Source organism: Zalophus californianus, chromosome 4 (assembly GCF_009762305.2).
Source record: "Zalophus californianus isolate mZalCal1 chromosome 4, mZalCal1.pri.v2, whole genome shotgun sequence".
In the NCBI taxonomy this organism is placed as follows: Eukaryota; Metazoa; Chordata; class Mammalia; order Carnivora; family Otariidae; genus Zalophus; species Zalophus californianus.
Window position 1 is genome coordinate 17655825 of NC_045598.1, and position 16275 is coordinate 17672099.

At 44.3% G+C, this 16275-nt stretch overlaps 1 protein-coding gene across 1 annotated transcript; it reads right to left on the reverse strand.

The window, feature by feature from the left end:
- Positions 1 to 325: 325 nt before the first annotated feature.
- Positions 326 to 13014, reverse strand: FUCA1 (alpha-L-fucosidase 1). The gene is made up of 8 exons (XM_027575329.2): positions 12559 to 13014; positions 10587 to 10721; positions 8584 to 8721; positions 5714 to 5819; positions 4017 to 4217; positions 2522 to 2712; positions 1284 to 1383; positions 326 to 1094 (listed from the first exon to the last, which is right to left on the reverse strand). Exons 1-8 carry the CDS (start codon positions 12948 to 12950, stop codon positions 954 to 956), a joined length of 1404 nt encoding a protein of 467 aa, XP_027431130.1. The 5' UTR covers positions 12951 to 13014; the 3' UTR covers positions 326 to 953.
- Between the last annotated feature and the right edge of the window lie 3261 nt (positions 13015 to 16275).

Sequence of the window (16275 nt, forward strand, 5' to 3'; positions counted from 1 at the left end):
CCTTTGGTATTTACATTTGTAAATATTCCATGTGCTTGAGAAAAACAAATATTCCTTAAATGTTGGGTAAAAATTTATAAACATAGCTATTAAATAAAAAGGAAATAGAAAATCTGATTAGATCTATAATAATTAAAGGGGCTGAACTGATAGCCAACTCAAAAGAATGGTACTAGAAGTGAGAAGCAGAAAAACCAAAGGGATTTTGTTCTTTGTTCCGCATTAAGGAGACTTGGCAAGTCCTTTTTTTTTTTTTAAACAAACAAAGCTTTTCATAAGCAGTCCATAAGAAACTGGGAGAAGAAAACTACAACATGCTTGTTGGTAGAAACAATTTGACACAAAAATTTATTTATTTGATATTTTAAAAAGCAGGGCAGAATCACATTCATTTTCTTCATAAGACCACTGTTTACTTGTGACTTTCTGAGCCCCTGGTTTGCTTTGGAAACTTCCAAAGGGCTGATCACTAGCAGCCCTGGCAAGCCTTTTCCTTCCCTTCCAGGCTCTCCTCTTCTCCAAGTGGTGCTGGTCACAACTGATGCTAAACACACAGCATCTGGTTGAGCTTGCCAAATCCTTTTCACCTCCTTCCACAGGCAGTAGGGTGACTTGGCTCACTCCTTATCTGAAGTCACTGATTAAGGAGACAGGTTTCAAACATAGAGAATGGAGGGAAGTTTCCAGGATAGATCATTTCCCAGGTTAGGAATAGAAGGATGAATTCAGAGCTTAACTGGTTTAGTGCCTCCTGCTGATCAGGGAGAGGTATGCTAGCAATGGATCTCAGATCTCTGATCCATTGAGACATCAATATAATGCACTCAGTTCCTTTGATTAAAATGTGTTGGAAAAGCCATCTGTGAGTAGAGAAGTAGTTTATTACAATGACGGTGCTATAAAAGGAAAACCAAAGCAGCAAATAGGAGGCAGTTCTGCCTGAACTCCAATGATCAACGCACTCCTGTCAGCTTGATAGTCCAACCAAACTCAACTGGCAGCGTAAAGAGTGGTAACTGGGGCAGATAAATGAGCAGACCTTCTTCTGGATCTGTGGACCACTTCAGATCTTTTTGGATCCCCAGCATTGTTATCTGCAGAAAGCAAAAGGGGATGGCGCATTGAGTACAGAATATGGCTTGAACGTGACGAAAGACAGCCACACTGGGCCAGGTCAGGGCAGATAGTCTTGGGGGGGGTCAATATGGGGGAGACCTGGCACAGGAAGGAAAAAGTAGAGAAGACCTCCAACCTCTCGGATCGGACTGATGGAAACTCCTCACCTGTGTAGTCGAGGTAGTTACAGGGGATACAAGGTTTAAGACTCCATTCTCTGGCCAGTGCAGGAAAATGGCATAAACAGCTGTTCCTCTTGAGGTATACCTGGGAAAAAAAGAAAGGTCAGTGTCAGGGACCAGTGCTTGGGACCCTGACACATAGCCTCATATATCCCCTTTACAATTATCTACCGATCCCAACACCTTGAGTCTGTCAGTGCTGCTAGGAAGTGCTACTAACTCAATACCTATTAAGGTTTGTGGGACCTTAATAGGTATTAAGAAAGCAGTCCTGTAAGACTCTTTCTGGGGATTGCTTCCATTTTCCCTCTCTATTGGGTTATAAGTTTTCTTTAAACATTTTTAACGCTTACACTAGTTATTTCACATTGAAGCCATTTGCCTTTTTATTCAAATCCTTTTCAACTCCAGATCCATGGGAAAACAACAGAGGACCCAGTAAGATGTGCAGTGAAGACGGATTTGTTCTGAGAGTTCACCATGCTTAGAGAAGAGGGTGAAAATCACTAAATAGGAATCCACCCCAAACAGAAGGATGAACCGGTTTCCCCTGATGCAAAGAGCTATGTCCAATGGTATCACATGCGCAGATGCCTTTCACCGAACACTTTGCATGTGCCTGGTGGTCTGTTGGGGCGCTTTACATAAATTAACACACTTCACCTCCATAACAACCACAGGTTGTTAAGTATCATCACCCCATTTCACACTTGAAAAACACAGGCCCAAGGTTATATAACTAGATCCACAAATCCAAGTTTGAATCACGACTTCTCCACGAGTTAGCTTTGTGATCCTAGGCAAGGTATAGAGCTGCCCTGGGTCCCCCTTCTCACCTGTAACATGGAGATAATAATAGTATCCACTTGGTGGGATTGTTGAGGGGATTCAGTGAGCGGAAAGAATCTGGACTGGAGCCTTAAACATTGGAGGTGCTGTGCAAGCATTGGCTATTACTAGTTTTAGGAGGCAGGGTAACAAGGTCAAGTATATTCACAGACACTCTGTAGCTCTTCCTTTCACCAAGCGCACCATACCTCTCACTAGTCAAAGATATCTTGGTGGCTTAATACATAAATTGGGGTACAAATTTAATAGCAGAAGCACAGCTTTGGGGTTTCCTCAAGATGGCTTCTACCCTAGCTTGTAACACTGTGGACCCGAGGAGACGCCAGCCAGGGAGGGTTTGTCCTGTTCCCGCATGCAACAGAGGACAAGCTCACCACACGGACGTCGTGTTCCTTTCCAGTTGTATCCTCCATGGTTTAGAGGCATAGATAGCCTCCCCATTGATGCTCAGCCACTTCCCAACAGCAAGAAGTCTTTCTTGGAAGATGGGAACAATCAGTCCATCTTTAGTTGGTCCAATGTTGAGAAGGTAGTTGCCTCCCAAGCTCACCGTCTGAACCAGTTCCTGGAGAGGAAAGAAACAATGAAATCCTAGTGACGACTGCCACGCCCAGCATAACGCGTATAGCACACAGGTATTAAGAGAAGAAAAAGAATCTAGGGCACAGTCTCGCCTCTGGTGAATATCCTTTACCCTTTTGAAAAGGCTCTCTATTTTTTGTCATCATAAAAGCAGGATGGGCTTATATGAGAAAACTGAAAAAACCTGCTACAGAGTGGAGAAATACATTAACTTGGATTCCACGGAGTGATCATGGGCCTGCGCTTCCCCGGGGGCGGCGTGCAGTGGAATGGGCCGTGTGCCAGCAGCACAGAGTGTGATCAGGGAAGCTGAGAACAAAGCACCTGGCTGTGATCACATGGGGCCGTGAGGAGAGTGGAAAGCATCCTGGGACCAGAGGACAGAGGTTCTGAGTGGGTGCCAGGGAGACTTGGGGGACATGGAAGAGATATGCAGAATTTGGGACACTCTGTATGAAATGGGTGACATAAATATATATATGCTGTCCCTTTGGGAAAACATGCTGTAAAGGGATATATTCTTCAAGGCTTCTGGAGTGGTGTGGTGTGCATGGTGTGTGCGTGTGTGTGCGTGTTTACTGTGATCTTAAATGGGTATGCTTCAAGTGGACCCAGAAAGACTACATTCAGAAAACTTAAAAAAGAATGTGTTACAGTACCCCAAAGACACCACACCATCAAGTTTTGATATTCCCTCTGGTCTTTTCCCTGTGCAGTGGAAATATATTTTATATAGTTGTGATAATCTGTAACTTATTTTTTCATTCAAACCCTAGGCATTGACCTATATTACATTCATAAAAATTTTAATGGTTAAGGAAAATCCCCAAATCTACTTAAATATCCCTTAATGGCTGTAAGAAATTAAAACCACCCACATATCCAACTGCAAATAATTCTGGGAAGAACATCTCTATATGTAAGACTTTCTTCTGTAATTACAATTATTTCCTTAGGACAGTTTTTTTTTTTTTAAGACTTATTTATTTATTTGAGGGGGTTAGAGGGGGAGAGGGAGAGAGAATACCAAGCAGACTCCGCGCTGAGCGCGGAGCCTGATGTGGAGCTCAATCTCACAACTCCAAGGTCATGATCTGAGCCGAAACCAAAAGTTGGACGCTTAAGCAACTAAGCTACCCAGATGCCCCAGGACAGGTTTCTGTGGGTATGTTCAATGACCCCAGGGGGTTCTATCGACCTGCACTCCCATCCAGAGTGCTCCCATCACTCCTAGTTAGAAGGCTAATTTGAGACAGTAGTTAACAAATAACTCACGGGTGCTCTTACCGAAATGATTTCACAGGCACTTGCAATGTCCCCCATCACCATGTTACGACGAAAGCCCCAGGAGCCCTTGTCTATGGAGGTACACATTTCCCACTTGTGATCTGGCAAGATCTCTGGCTTGAATTTATCTTGACAGTTGTAGTATCCTCCATGGTGACAGGAAGTATTCTGACCCCACCGGTCATTTACCACTACCCGATCCTAAAAGAAGAGAGTACCGGGTCATCTGGGGTAAAACCACTTTGTTTCCTTACATAATGCAGTTTGGTAAATGGTGTGTTTGGATATAATGAAGAGACCTGGTCTAGAACGGTTCTCAACTGGGGGCTATTTTGCTTAAGAGACTTTTGGCAAAGTCTAGAGACATTTTTGGTTGCCACCGTTGGGGTGGTGCTACTGCCATCTAGTTGGCAGAGGCCAGGCATGCTGTTAAATGTCTTAGGACAAACAAGACAGCCCCCTCACAACAAAATATCCAGCCCCAAATGTCAATAGTGCTGAGGCTGAGAAACCCTACTCAAGCCACATGTAATGTCAGAGCTGAGAGAGCCTGTTTTAAAGATCATCTGGTAAACTACTTCTTCTATTAAAGGAGGAATGGGGAGGAGAAGACGTGCCTGAGGTCACACCCCCAGGCAGAGATTCAGGAAGCTGGGACTGTGAATCAGGTATGTGAACTCAGCCCAGGATGCTTTCCACTACATGGCCCTGACTTTCTTTTCCTAGGTAAAGAAAAGTCAGCAAAGATTTTCTTTCCTTCAAATCTTTCCTGAACTATGAAAAAATCATTATGCAGGATATCTTTTTTTAAAAAGATTTTTAAAAATTTATTTGAGAGAGAGCATAAGCAGGGGGAGCGGCAGGCAGAAGGAGAAGCAGGCTTCCAGCTGAGCAGGGAGCCCGATGTGGGGCTCGATCCCAGGACTCTGGGATCATGACCTGAGCCGAAGGCAGACGCTTAACCGACTGAGCCACCCAGGCACCCCTCAGAATATCTTAATGTTAATGATTAACACTACTGTGATTCTTGTACTGGGGTATCCAAGGTGAATAAAACAGTCCTTGCCCTTAAGGAGATCCAGCAAAGACTGGCTGAGTAGACAGGTATGTGGACAATATGACATCACATCAGAGTTACTTATCTAACTTAAATGGGGAACACTGATCCGAGTAGGTAGGATCCAGGTATGATCTCACCTAATCTATGGTGGATGTAAGAGAAATGAAATTCCTTCTTGAGAGTTAAACTGCCTAACCAGCATAGATCAGATGAGGGCATAAATATTTGCCATCTTATTCTTCTCATTTAATTGTGTATGTTTTGTATATTCATTTTTTGCATGTTTTTCTCATTTATAATGTTTGCGTGCTTAATAGTTTATTTTACTTTCTCTGAGTCTCTGGGACTTTTCCGTACTGCTTCTATTCTACTACTTAAATTTGACAAGCTTTATACCTCTGTTGTCAAAATCAAGAATTAAGGGAGAAAAAGAAAGCTTATACTCTAAGGAAGGTGGGGAAAAGAATTAAAGGAGAACCCTTTAACACCCATGAAGCCCCCTGGTCCCTACCATCTCCGTGTCACTACTAGTATTTATTACTGTTGCCGTTGGCACTGTTATTACTCCAGATCTTGGCTCCTTACTCTTTCTTTTCACCTAACAGATAAATAAGAGAGAAGTCATTCAATCACATGCCTTGACTGGGCTATCATTGTAGAGCCAAGCAAGAAACACCGTGGAGTTCCAGTAAGTATCAGGACCTTCCCACTCTCCATCAGACCAAAGCAAGTCAGGTTCATACCTGAAAGACACGCGATTAGGACGAAGTTTGTTATCTGAATCTATTCACAGTAAAGCTTTACGGATCTATTTTGTAACAGATATTTTAAGACTTTCTCCCATTTTGAAAAGTACCATTTAATTACCACAGTGCAGACAATGTGGAAAACTAAAGAGACAAAACAACACCGTAACTCTGTTAAGGTCGCTCACATAACCACTGTTTAATATACAGTATATATATATTTTTAAAGATGTTGCACGTTCTTTTTTTTTTAAGATTTTATTTATTTATTTGAGAGAGAGAATGAGAGATAGAGAGCACGAGAGGGAAGAGGGTCAGAGGGAGAGGCAGACTCCCCGCTGAGCAGGGAGCCCGATGTGGGACTCGATCCCAGGACTCCAGGATCATGACCCGAGGCGAAGGCAGTCGCTCAACCAACTGAGCCACCCAGGCGCCCCTAATATACAGTATTTTGGAACATTCCCTCCTAATCTTTTTTCAATGTCTTCTGAAAAAAAAAACAGAGTTGTAATCAGTATATAAACAATTTGGTTTCCTTGCACCAACTAATTCCAATGAAAAGAGTGGTGCCCCAGAACTATAGAATTAAGCTTCCTGCTTTTAAGATGTATTAACAAGTTAGGAAACAATAGATGTTGGCAAGGATGGGGAGAAAGGGGAACCCTCTTGCACTGTTGGTGGGAATGCAACCTGGGGCAGCTACTCTGGAGAACAGTACGGAGGTTCCTCAAAAAGTTAAAAGTAGAATTACTCTATGACCCAGCAATTGCACTACTAGGTATTTATCCAAAGGATACAAAAATAGTGATTTGAAGGGGCATGTGCACACCAATGTTTATTAGCAGCAATGTCCACAATTGCCAAAATATGGAAAATAAAGAAGATGTGGCATACACACACACACATGCATGCATGCACACAGAGAGGAATATTATTGAGCCATCAAATAGAACGAAATCTTGCCATTTGCAAAGATGTGGATGGAACTACAGTGTATTACACTAAGTGAAATAAGTCAGTCAGAGAAAGACAAATACCATGATTTCACTCATAGGTGGAATTTAAGAAACAAAACACATGAACATAGGGGGAGGGAAGCAAAAATAAAATAGTTAAAAACAGAGAGAGAGGCAAACCATAAGAGACTCTTAACTCTAGGATAAACAAACTGAGGGTTGCTAGAGGGGAGGTGGGTGGGGGCCTGGGGTAACAGGATGATGGGCATCAGGAGGGCACGTGATATGATGAGCACTGGATGTTATATGCAGCTAATGAATCACTAAACTCTACCCTGAACTTAATAATACATTACTAACTACAATTTAAGTTTAAAAAATTATCTGTATTTTTAATTAAAAAAAATGTTTTAAGAGCTTGAACTATTTCAGGAAATGCATTGTTTTGGACAACTACCCAAAGCTTCAACTATAAGGGATCTCTACAGTCCACCTAAGCAACAGCTGCACCTTTCACATATTCTACTCTGACCTCTATGTGGCGTGAGTGTGTGTGCTTGTGTGTGTGTGTGCATGCACACACACCTATAAGGTAGGCATAATTATTCCCATTTAGAGAGCAAGAACTGGATGCTCAGCAGGGCAATTTCTTTCAGGTGACAAAACTTACAAGCAATAGGAGCTGGAACTCAAATGCGTATCTGTCAATGCCTGATCCCATGCCGTCCTCTGTAATCAGGACAGCAAGTGGACTCTTGGGAAAAGCCTGCCTGTCTAAGAGGCAAGTATAATGCAGATGGTCTGCGTTTTACTGTGAATGAAAAACTGTACTAAGCACTTTATACTCATTACCTCATTAGTTTTCACAACAACCCTGCGGTGTATATTATCCCCATTTCACAGATAAAGCAACTGAGATCTAGAAAGATTAAGGAGTTTATACAAGGCCACACAGCCAGCAAGAAAAAGAAGTGGACTTCAGATCCAGTTCTGTCTGATTCCAAGCCTCTGCTGGTCTCTTACAACCTACTATTTCCTTAGGGAGGTCACCTGGATGCAAGGAATTTTCTTTTGGTTTTGGTCTAAAATGAGAGTCCAGGAAGAGATGGCTGCCCCTAGAGCTTTAAAGGTCCACCATCCTCTATGAGCCAGCCCCCAGGTGCAAGAAGGGCAAACTAGAAATAAAGCATGGTGAAGACTAGTGATGAATCCCAAAGTGACAGTGATCATTTTAAGAAAAAAAATAACACCACCCTTATTCTGTACCAGCCAAGGTGACAGATACTTTTCACATGTTATTCTGAGCCCTGTATCGAAGGCATTATTTCCCTACTTTACAGATTGAGAATCTGAGGCTCAGAAGGATGGTTCTTTAAGGCTGGTGAGCAACAAGAGCCAGAATTCGAATGCAAATCTTGCCAGATGCCAAATCCTTTGCTGGGTCCTTGGGGCCCTGTTGCCCCTCTCCAAGGTCCTGACAAAGAAACCAGCATGCAAGGAGGGACGGAAGTTTTGACTTAAAAACTTAAAACCCCCACCCTCAGTTTGTTCGTTTCAATCTACAAAAGCAATATGACCACATTATGGGAGTTTTGAACAGTAGGCAGAAAAAATATATTCTGTCTTAATGCAAACCATTACTTTCATTTTGATGTCTTACAGATCTTTTTCCACATTCCTTCCTTTCCCCCTTCCCACAACTTAAAAGTATCCTATAGGAAGCTCTGATTTCACTGATAAAAGTCAAAAGGACAAAAACATATATATATACATATATATATATATATATTTTTTTTTTTTTTTACCTGTTAACAAGGTCATATAGCTCTGGCATTGTTTTTGCACGGACAAAATACTGTGTTTTGAAGCCATTTTTCTTATCAAGTAGGTAGAGTGGGTGGAACCATTCTAAAAGTGAGTGGTAGAGTCCGTAACGTATGTTCCTTAAACAGAAAAACAGAACAGCAAATGTCCATTAAACAAAGAAAAAATAATGTAGTTTAAGAAAAATCAGTGGCAACATTTTTACATCTCAGTGAAACTCACCAGTAAGAGTGTGCAGGGGCAAGTGGGATCACAAACCATTTCCTTAAATTATCTCATCATTAACTTAAACAAAATGACTGGGTTTTTGATCACACACAGGATTACTTTCTATACATAAATACCTTAACATCAAATGTCACTTTTTTTAAAGATTTTATTTATTTATTTGGAGAGACAGGGAGAGAGCATAAGCGGCGGGGAGGGCAGTGGGGGAAGCATACTCTCCGCTGAGCAGGGAGCCCGATGCGGGACTCAATCCCAGGACCCTGAGATCATGACCTGAGCCGAAGGCAGACGCTTAACCGACTGAGCCACCCAGGCGCCCCTCAAATGTCACTTAAACCATCTTTTATCTATGTCCGTTATTTCACTAATAATACACAGTCCTTTTTAAAAACTGTTTTCTCTGTCAGTCCTAAGAATACATATTGTAGAGATACTGGAAAATAGAAAAAAGTATAAAGAATAAAACATCCCAAATCTCATCACTCGGAAATAGTCATTAGTAACATTTTCTACATAGTTGAAATTAATGATAGTGGGTTTATTGTTTCATTTATTTAAGATTTACCAATAGTTTTTAACATTAAAATGTTAAGAATTCTCAGCCAAAATGAAAGAGTCGAAGTGACCTGTTTTTGTACACAATAAAACTTGTTTTGAGTTATGAAAGGGGAGTGTCCCGGAAACGCCATCCTGCGGTGAGAAGTAAGGATACCATGGCAGCAGCCCAGATAACACAGGAAGAGTTGTTAGATATTTCATCATATGACTCGGGGACTAATAGACACAAAAAAGGTAAAAATCAAGGACCATAAAACCCAATCTAATCAGCATCTGACTTTCACAGCAGGACTGTTTTTGCTTTGCAGGACTCTGTGCGCGGCACTGGACAACTGAATACTGACCAGGTGACCAGAGTCAGCAGATGCTTTCTTTATGGGCCACATCGCATTTCAGTCTTTGCAAGCCTTGCGGTCTCTATTCCAACTCTGAAATTGTAACTTGAAAGTAGCCACAGACACAACACATAAATAAGTGGGTGTAACTGTATTCCAATCAAACTTTATTCAGACAAACAGGTAGCTGGCCTACTCTTTAAATAGGGCATCAAGTTTACCAAATCACAATAAAGCTGAGATGGGGTAAAGTACAAATACCACTTTTCCTCTCTATAGGTAATCATACCCAGAACTGTAGGGTCCCAAACCAGAATAACTGGGTTCAAATCCCACCTTTGTCACTTCCAAGCTATTTGATCTTGGGAAGTTACTTCTTATTAAGTGGCAAACATTAGGGAGCATTAATTAGAATCAACCAAGCTGCTCCTTACCTCACTTTCTGGCTCCCTTAACTGCCGCCCTTGTCAGTTCCCTCTTGACCTAGGATTCATCCAAATTTTCTCTGAATGCCCGCAAAGCTGCATGTTGACAGCTGAGGGGGACACAAAGATGACAGAGCCAGTCCTTCATCAGACACTGGAAAAGGCCTTGGGTTGGAAGGCCTTCCAGAAAGAATCCTTCACAGAATGCATATGAGGCACTGTGGTCTACACTGGGTATCCCTCACCTAAACAGGGCCATGAACTTCTCTGATGATATCACCTTTGGTCACATGAAAAGTGCCGAGCATCAAACACTGCTAATTCAAAGGCCAGAAACCTTCAGGTTTACTCACTACATGCAGACTTAGAAAACACACGAGAGCAGAGAGGAATGACAGATCAAAAGAGATGACAGAGTAACCATCTGTAGATACCTACCTCTTCCGGAGGGCTTTTCCCAACTCATCCACCAAATCACGATGGGGACCCACATCCTTAGAGTTCCAGTTCCAAGATACAGGGCTTGGCCAGTTTGTGAAGCCTTCGTGGTGCTTTGTCGTCAGGACTACATACCTGTGGACAGCAAAACTACATGAGCAAAGGAAGCAGGTGGTGGGCCAGAAGCATGAGCTTACCCAGCATGCCTGAGGTTTTAAAAAAGGTTGGGAAAACCTGACCACAGGAAATGTACTTGCATGCGTGACTGTGTTGGTGATACCCAAGAAGGTGCTACAGTCACATCTCCCTGTGGGTACTGTTCCAGGAATGGAAGCAAACTTAAGGAAGCCAGAGTCCTTAGTCCCCAGCCAAGGAGGAGGCCCAGAGGGAAGGAAGAAGTAAGTAAGGGAAAAGAAGTGCACCTTAGCTCTCTTGTTCTGGAAATAGCAGATGATAGAAAAATAAAAGAAAAGGTCATATGAACTGCCTTTCATTTATAGAGCTGACAAAAGACCAAAAGAGCTGGGGAGAAAAGTGCAGTGATGAAATAACACTCAACATTTCATTTGCTCGTATGGCAAAAAACCCAATGATGCCTGCACATGATAATTTAATCACTGGCTGGTGTGGGGAGCTCTAAAACTTTAAGGGCCAGATAGTATTTCAGCCTTTGTGGGCTCCATTCCTCTCTGTGGCATATTCTTTTTCTTTTTTAACCCTTTTTAAAATATAAAAATTGTTCTCATCTCATGGAATTTACAGAAACAGGCAAAGGACCTATCTCTCTGGCCACAGTTTGCAGACCCCTGGTATGGTGAAAGGAACCTTTGCCATAGACAAAGGACGTCGGACATTAGTTACCTTCCTCTATCTGGGCTTGTCACCTGGGCCACCAAATAAGGGGCCTGGGCAAAGGGCTCCCAGATTTCAATTTTTTTTAATTTGTAAATTAGGGATCTCTAAGGCTCCTATTAGACAGTGACCCCCACCTGTGTTTGAGTCTTATATTCCCATATATTTATCGGCAAACACTAAACATCAGCTGTAAATTTTCTTTAGTACAAGAAAACTTGTCCAAGGTTAACTAAAACCCAGGAGGTGACTGAGGAGACAAGGTAAGGGTGGAAGACCGCTCTAAGCCAGGAGCTGGAAAACCTCCCTGCCTCCGTTCCTACCCTCCTCCAACCCGCTTCCCTCCTGTCCGCCTAGCTAACTCTTCTAGAAGCTGGGGGCAACCATTCTCCGACTTCACCTGGCAACATACTGCCCTCGAGGCTTAATCCTTCCGGATTGGCCCCAGCCTTCAACAGCCTCTCCCTTCCCCACTTCAGCACGCCACGCCACGCTCGCACTTCTCTGAATCCTCTGCACGCAAGCTTAGACAGCTCTCAAAATATTTCAAACACCTCTTGGGCACTCTGTGTGCAAGGCATTGAGAAGAGCAGGTGAGTGAGAATCGGTCCCGTTGTCCAAATATACTGCGCACTCTCTTTCCCTCCCTTTTCCTCTGGGAGATGTTAAAGCTGAAAGGAACTAATACAACCCCTTTGTATCACCATGGAAGGAGGCTGCAGGGAGGTGACAAAACGCCAGACCACTGGATGAAAATTCTGGAACCCTGACTGTCTTGATGACCTGGAAGCGACATTAGGTATCACACAGCTCGATCGTCTCGATATACAGGCGTAGACACCGAGGGCTTTCCAGCCCACCACCTCCCTGAAAACCTTTACTGCTTTCTAACCCTCAAGCAGACGCGCCTCCTTCGCGTGATCGGTCGTGCCGCATTCAGTTTTGCATCCTTCGGGAGGCAAATCACAGGACCCGCGGGCACCCGAAGTCAGACCGGCAGCTGAGCGACCCCGGGCGAGCCGGCTCGCCTTCCCCCTCCCGCCCCCACTCGGTTCCCACCTGCCTAACGTCAGCCCGAGCCGGGAAGGGGGGCTCCGCTGGTCCCCGCGGCGACACTCACTTGGCCCCGGCCGCCTGGAAAAGGTCGGTCCAGGCTTCCGGGTGGAAGAAGCGCGCCGTGAACTGCGGCCCGAAGTCGGCGTAGCTGAAGCCGGGCGGGTAGTTGTCGCTCATGAACTGCTCATACTGCGGCAGCCCCTCGCCCTTCCAGTGCCACCAGAACCACTCGCTGCCCCAGGCCGGCACCGAGAACACGCCCCAGTGCACGAACACCCCGAACTTGGCCTTATCGAACCAGTCCGGCAGAGGCCGGGCGTCCAGACTCTGCCAGTCCGGGGTGTAGCGGCGCGAACGCTGGGCCCCGCGCATGTACGCCGCTCCGAGCACCGGTAGCGGTAGCAGTAGCAGCAGCAGCAGCAGCAGCCGCCCAGGGCCCACCGCCCTCGACTTCATGTCGGAAGGCCGCGTCGCTGCCTCCGAACCTCCACCTCCACCTCTTAACGCGCAGGTACAGGCCGCGCGGTTCCGCCCACTCTCACTAATGATTGGCTCGGAAGGGAAAGGGGGCGTGTCAACCAGGCGGCTTGGCGACTGTCTTCCCCTTCGGGTCGGCCGTTCCTGCAGCGCCCCCTGGCGCTCGAGGGGAGAAAAACACAAAGCGTCGTTGACCGCGCTCCGCGGGACGAATGATCACTGGGGAAGAGACTTCACGGCGGGGTTAAATCGTGGGGGGCGTGAAAGGCCCAGTGCGTGCCGAGAGCTGGGCGTAGTCCATTTTGCTACTGGGAGCTATAGGGGACATCTTGAACTGTAGTATAGAAGAACAAGCCGGGAGGCAGGAATACCAGATGGAAAGGCATTGTGACAGTCCTGGCGAAATAAGTGGGAGGAGGATGGGGGAAGGAAGTATTACCAGGGGAGCGAAGGGAGAAAGGTGGGCACTGAATGAGGAAGAGCCTCTGTGATCATTTTGACTGTCTAATATTTACTGAGCTTGCTTTGGGAATTCTGAGGCAATACAAAGAGCTTAATGTGTAATTGGGAAAATAAGACCCATGCACAGACTACCACAAAAGAACGTATTTATAGTAGCAGGGTGAGAAAACTGAGAGCCCCAGGCCCAAGGAGTGTCCGTGTCAACCTTCTCAGGCAGGGAGGCCACCGGTTCCTCTACAATTTGTACACGCTGTGTGCCCAAACAGGGAGTGAAGTCATCAGGTGGGGAAGGTCTAATGACCCCACCTGGCACAGCCAATCCCCACCTATCAGGGAGAGAACTGCAGCATATCAGAGTCTGAGGGGACTTTGGAGATCCTCGACACTATCCCCTTCCATACTCTTCCCATTTTACGGAGGAGGAAACTGAGACCCACAGAGGGGATTGGAGGCGCCCAAGAGCACACTGCTAGTTTGAGCAGGGTTGGGACCAGAATCCAAGGATCCTGGTGTGAAATCTGTGCCTCTCAACAAGCCGCTTCCCTCTTGCACCCTGGGAGGTGTTGGGCCCTGTGTTGACAGAACCAAGCACTTCCTCATTTTAGGAGTGATAAGGAAACACAGTAGCTGTTGCTGATTGAACAGCTATTTTATCTTCGGTGTTTCTTTCTCCCCAAGATTATGTTGCAATAGTGCCCAGAACAGTAAGCAGGGACACCTCAAAAAAAAAAAAAAATCAAAACAAAATCCATTTTGTTTGCACACACCTTCTAGTGATCAGAGTGAGTAATGGTCTTTTTGATGTTAGAGAACTCATCATGGGGAAGATAAAATGGGACACCGTGACCTTCACTTCTCATCCTCATAACCAACATGTAAATCTGCAGGGACAGATGAGGGACGTGATGACAGAGGTGGACAAAGCTGGAAATTGGGAAACCTGCATTTCTAGCACTGGATACCACCTTGTTGGGGCTTCTTGGGCAAGTCTTGTCCACTGTCTGGGTCCGTTCCCTCATCTAAACAATGAGGGTAGCTCTCTGTCACATCCAGGGTCCCCTTTCTCTGCTTGCTCTCCTCCATAAACTAGTTCTCTATTTAGAGCAGAAATGGAGTGTGAATGTGAAAAGAGAGATGGAGAAAGTGTGGAAGTGCATTTAATTCAATGATTTTTAAACTCTAGTTTTATTCATTAAACATTAAATATTTACTAGGTATGGATATATGCCAGGCACTTGGGCATTTTCTTTGATAAAAGGAAAAAAGACCCCACCAATGAATAAAGAAAGGTATGCCCAAACTTTAAGGAATCGCAAATTTACCTTAAAAACTCATGCCATGTCTTTGCCTTACAAAAAGATAGGTATCTGGATTAAAAGAAAATTTGATGTTCCAAAATGCTTTTCGGGAGAAGTTTGATTCCACAGATATTGACCCGCCCTCTTAAGACTCTATGCTGTTGGGCACCTGGGTGGCTCAGTCAGTTAAGCAGTTGAGTGTCTGGCTTGGGCTCAGGTCATGATCCCAGAGTCCTAGGATTGAGTCCTGCATCGGGCTCCCTGCTCAGTGGGGAGTCTGCCTCTCCCTTTGCCCCTCCCCACTCCCCTCTCCCCTACTTATGCTCTCTCTCTCTCAAAAATAAATAAAATATTAAAAAAAGACTCTATGTTGTTATCAACAATAGCCAAATTATGGAAAAAGCCCAAGTGTCCATCGACTGATGAATGGATAAAGATGTGGGATATATATAATGGAATATTACTCAGTCATCAAAAAGAATGAAATCTTGCCATTTGCAATGACATGGATGGAGGTAGGGTGTATTATGCTAAGCGAAATAATTCAGTCAGAGAAAGACAAATGTGGTATGATTTCACTCATGTGTGGAATTTAGGAAACAAAACAGATGAACATATGGGAAGGGAAAAAAAAGTGAGAGGAAAGCAAACCATAAGAGACTCTTAACAAAAGAGAACAAACTGAGGGCTGATGGAGGGATGTGGGTGGGGGATGGGCTAAATGGGTGATGGGTATTAAGGAGGGCGCTTGTTATGTTGAACACTGGGTGTTACATGTAAGTGATGAATCACTAAATTCTACTCCTGAAAACAATATTACACTATCTGCTAACTAACTAGAATTTAAATAAAATTTTTGAAGAAAAAAAAGGCTCTATGCTGGATTGTCAGGGAGCACTGGGGACCAAGAGATGAACATGGAGCTCATCTCATGGGGAGAGACTAGCAAGTGACTGCCACTTAACACAGTCCATGATATGGGCTGTAATTGAGGAGTTGACTTTGTCCTTGGGGGGCTGTACTGAGTTGTATAATGTCCCCCCCCAAATTTCATGTACACTCAGAACCAGTGAATGTTTCCTTATTTGGAAATAGTCTTTATAGATGTAATTTGTTAAGTTAGGATGAGGTCATACTGGATTAGAATGTGCCTTAATCCAATGATTGACATCCTTAAAAGAGGACACCAAGAGATAAGGTGGGGAGAGGAGTGTCCTATGAAGACTGAGGTAGAGATTGGAGTTATCTTGCCACAAGCTGAAGAACTTCGGGAGCTGCCAAAAGGCGGAAGAAGCAAAGAAGGATACTCTCCTTGAAACTTTGCAGGGAGCGTGCCCCTGGTGATGCCTTGATTTTGGACTTCCAGCTTCCAGAAGCTTCCATGAAAGAATAAGTTTCTGTTGTTTTAGGCCACTTGGTGGAAAAATGTTTTTTTAAAGATTTTTATTTTTAAGTAATCTCTCCACCCAACATGGGGCTCGAACTCACAACCCCGAGATCAAGAGTGGCATGTTCCACCAACTGAGCAGGACATAAAATGAAGT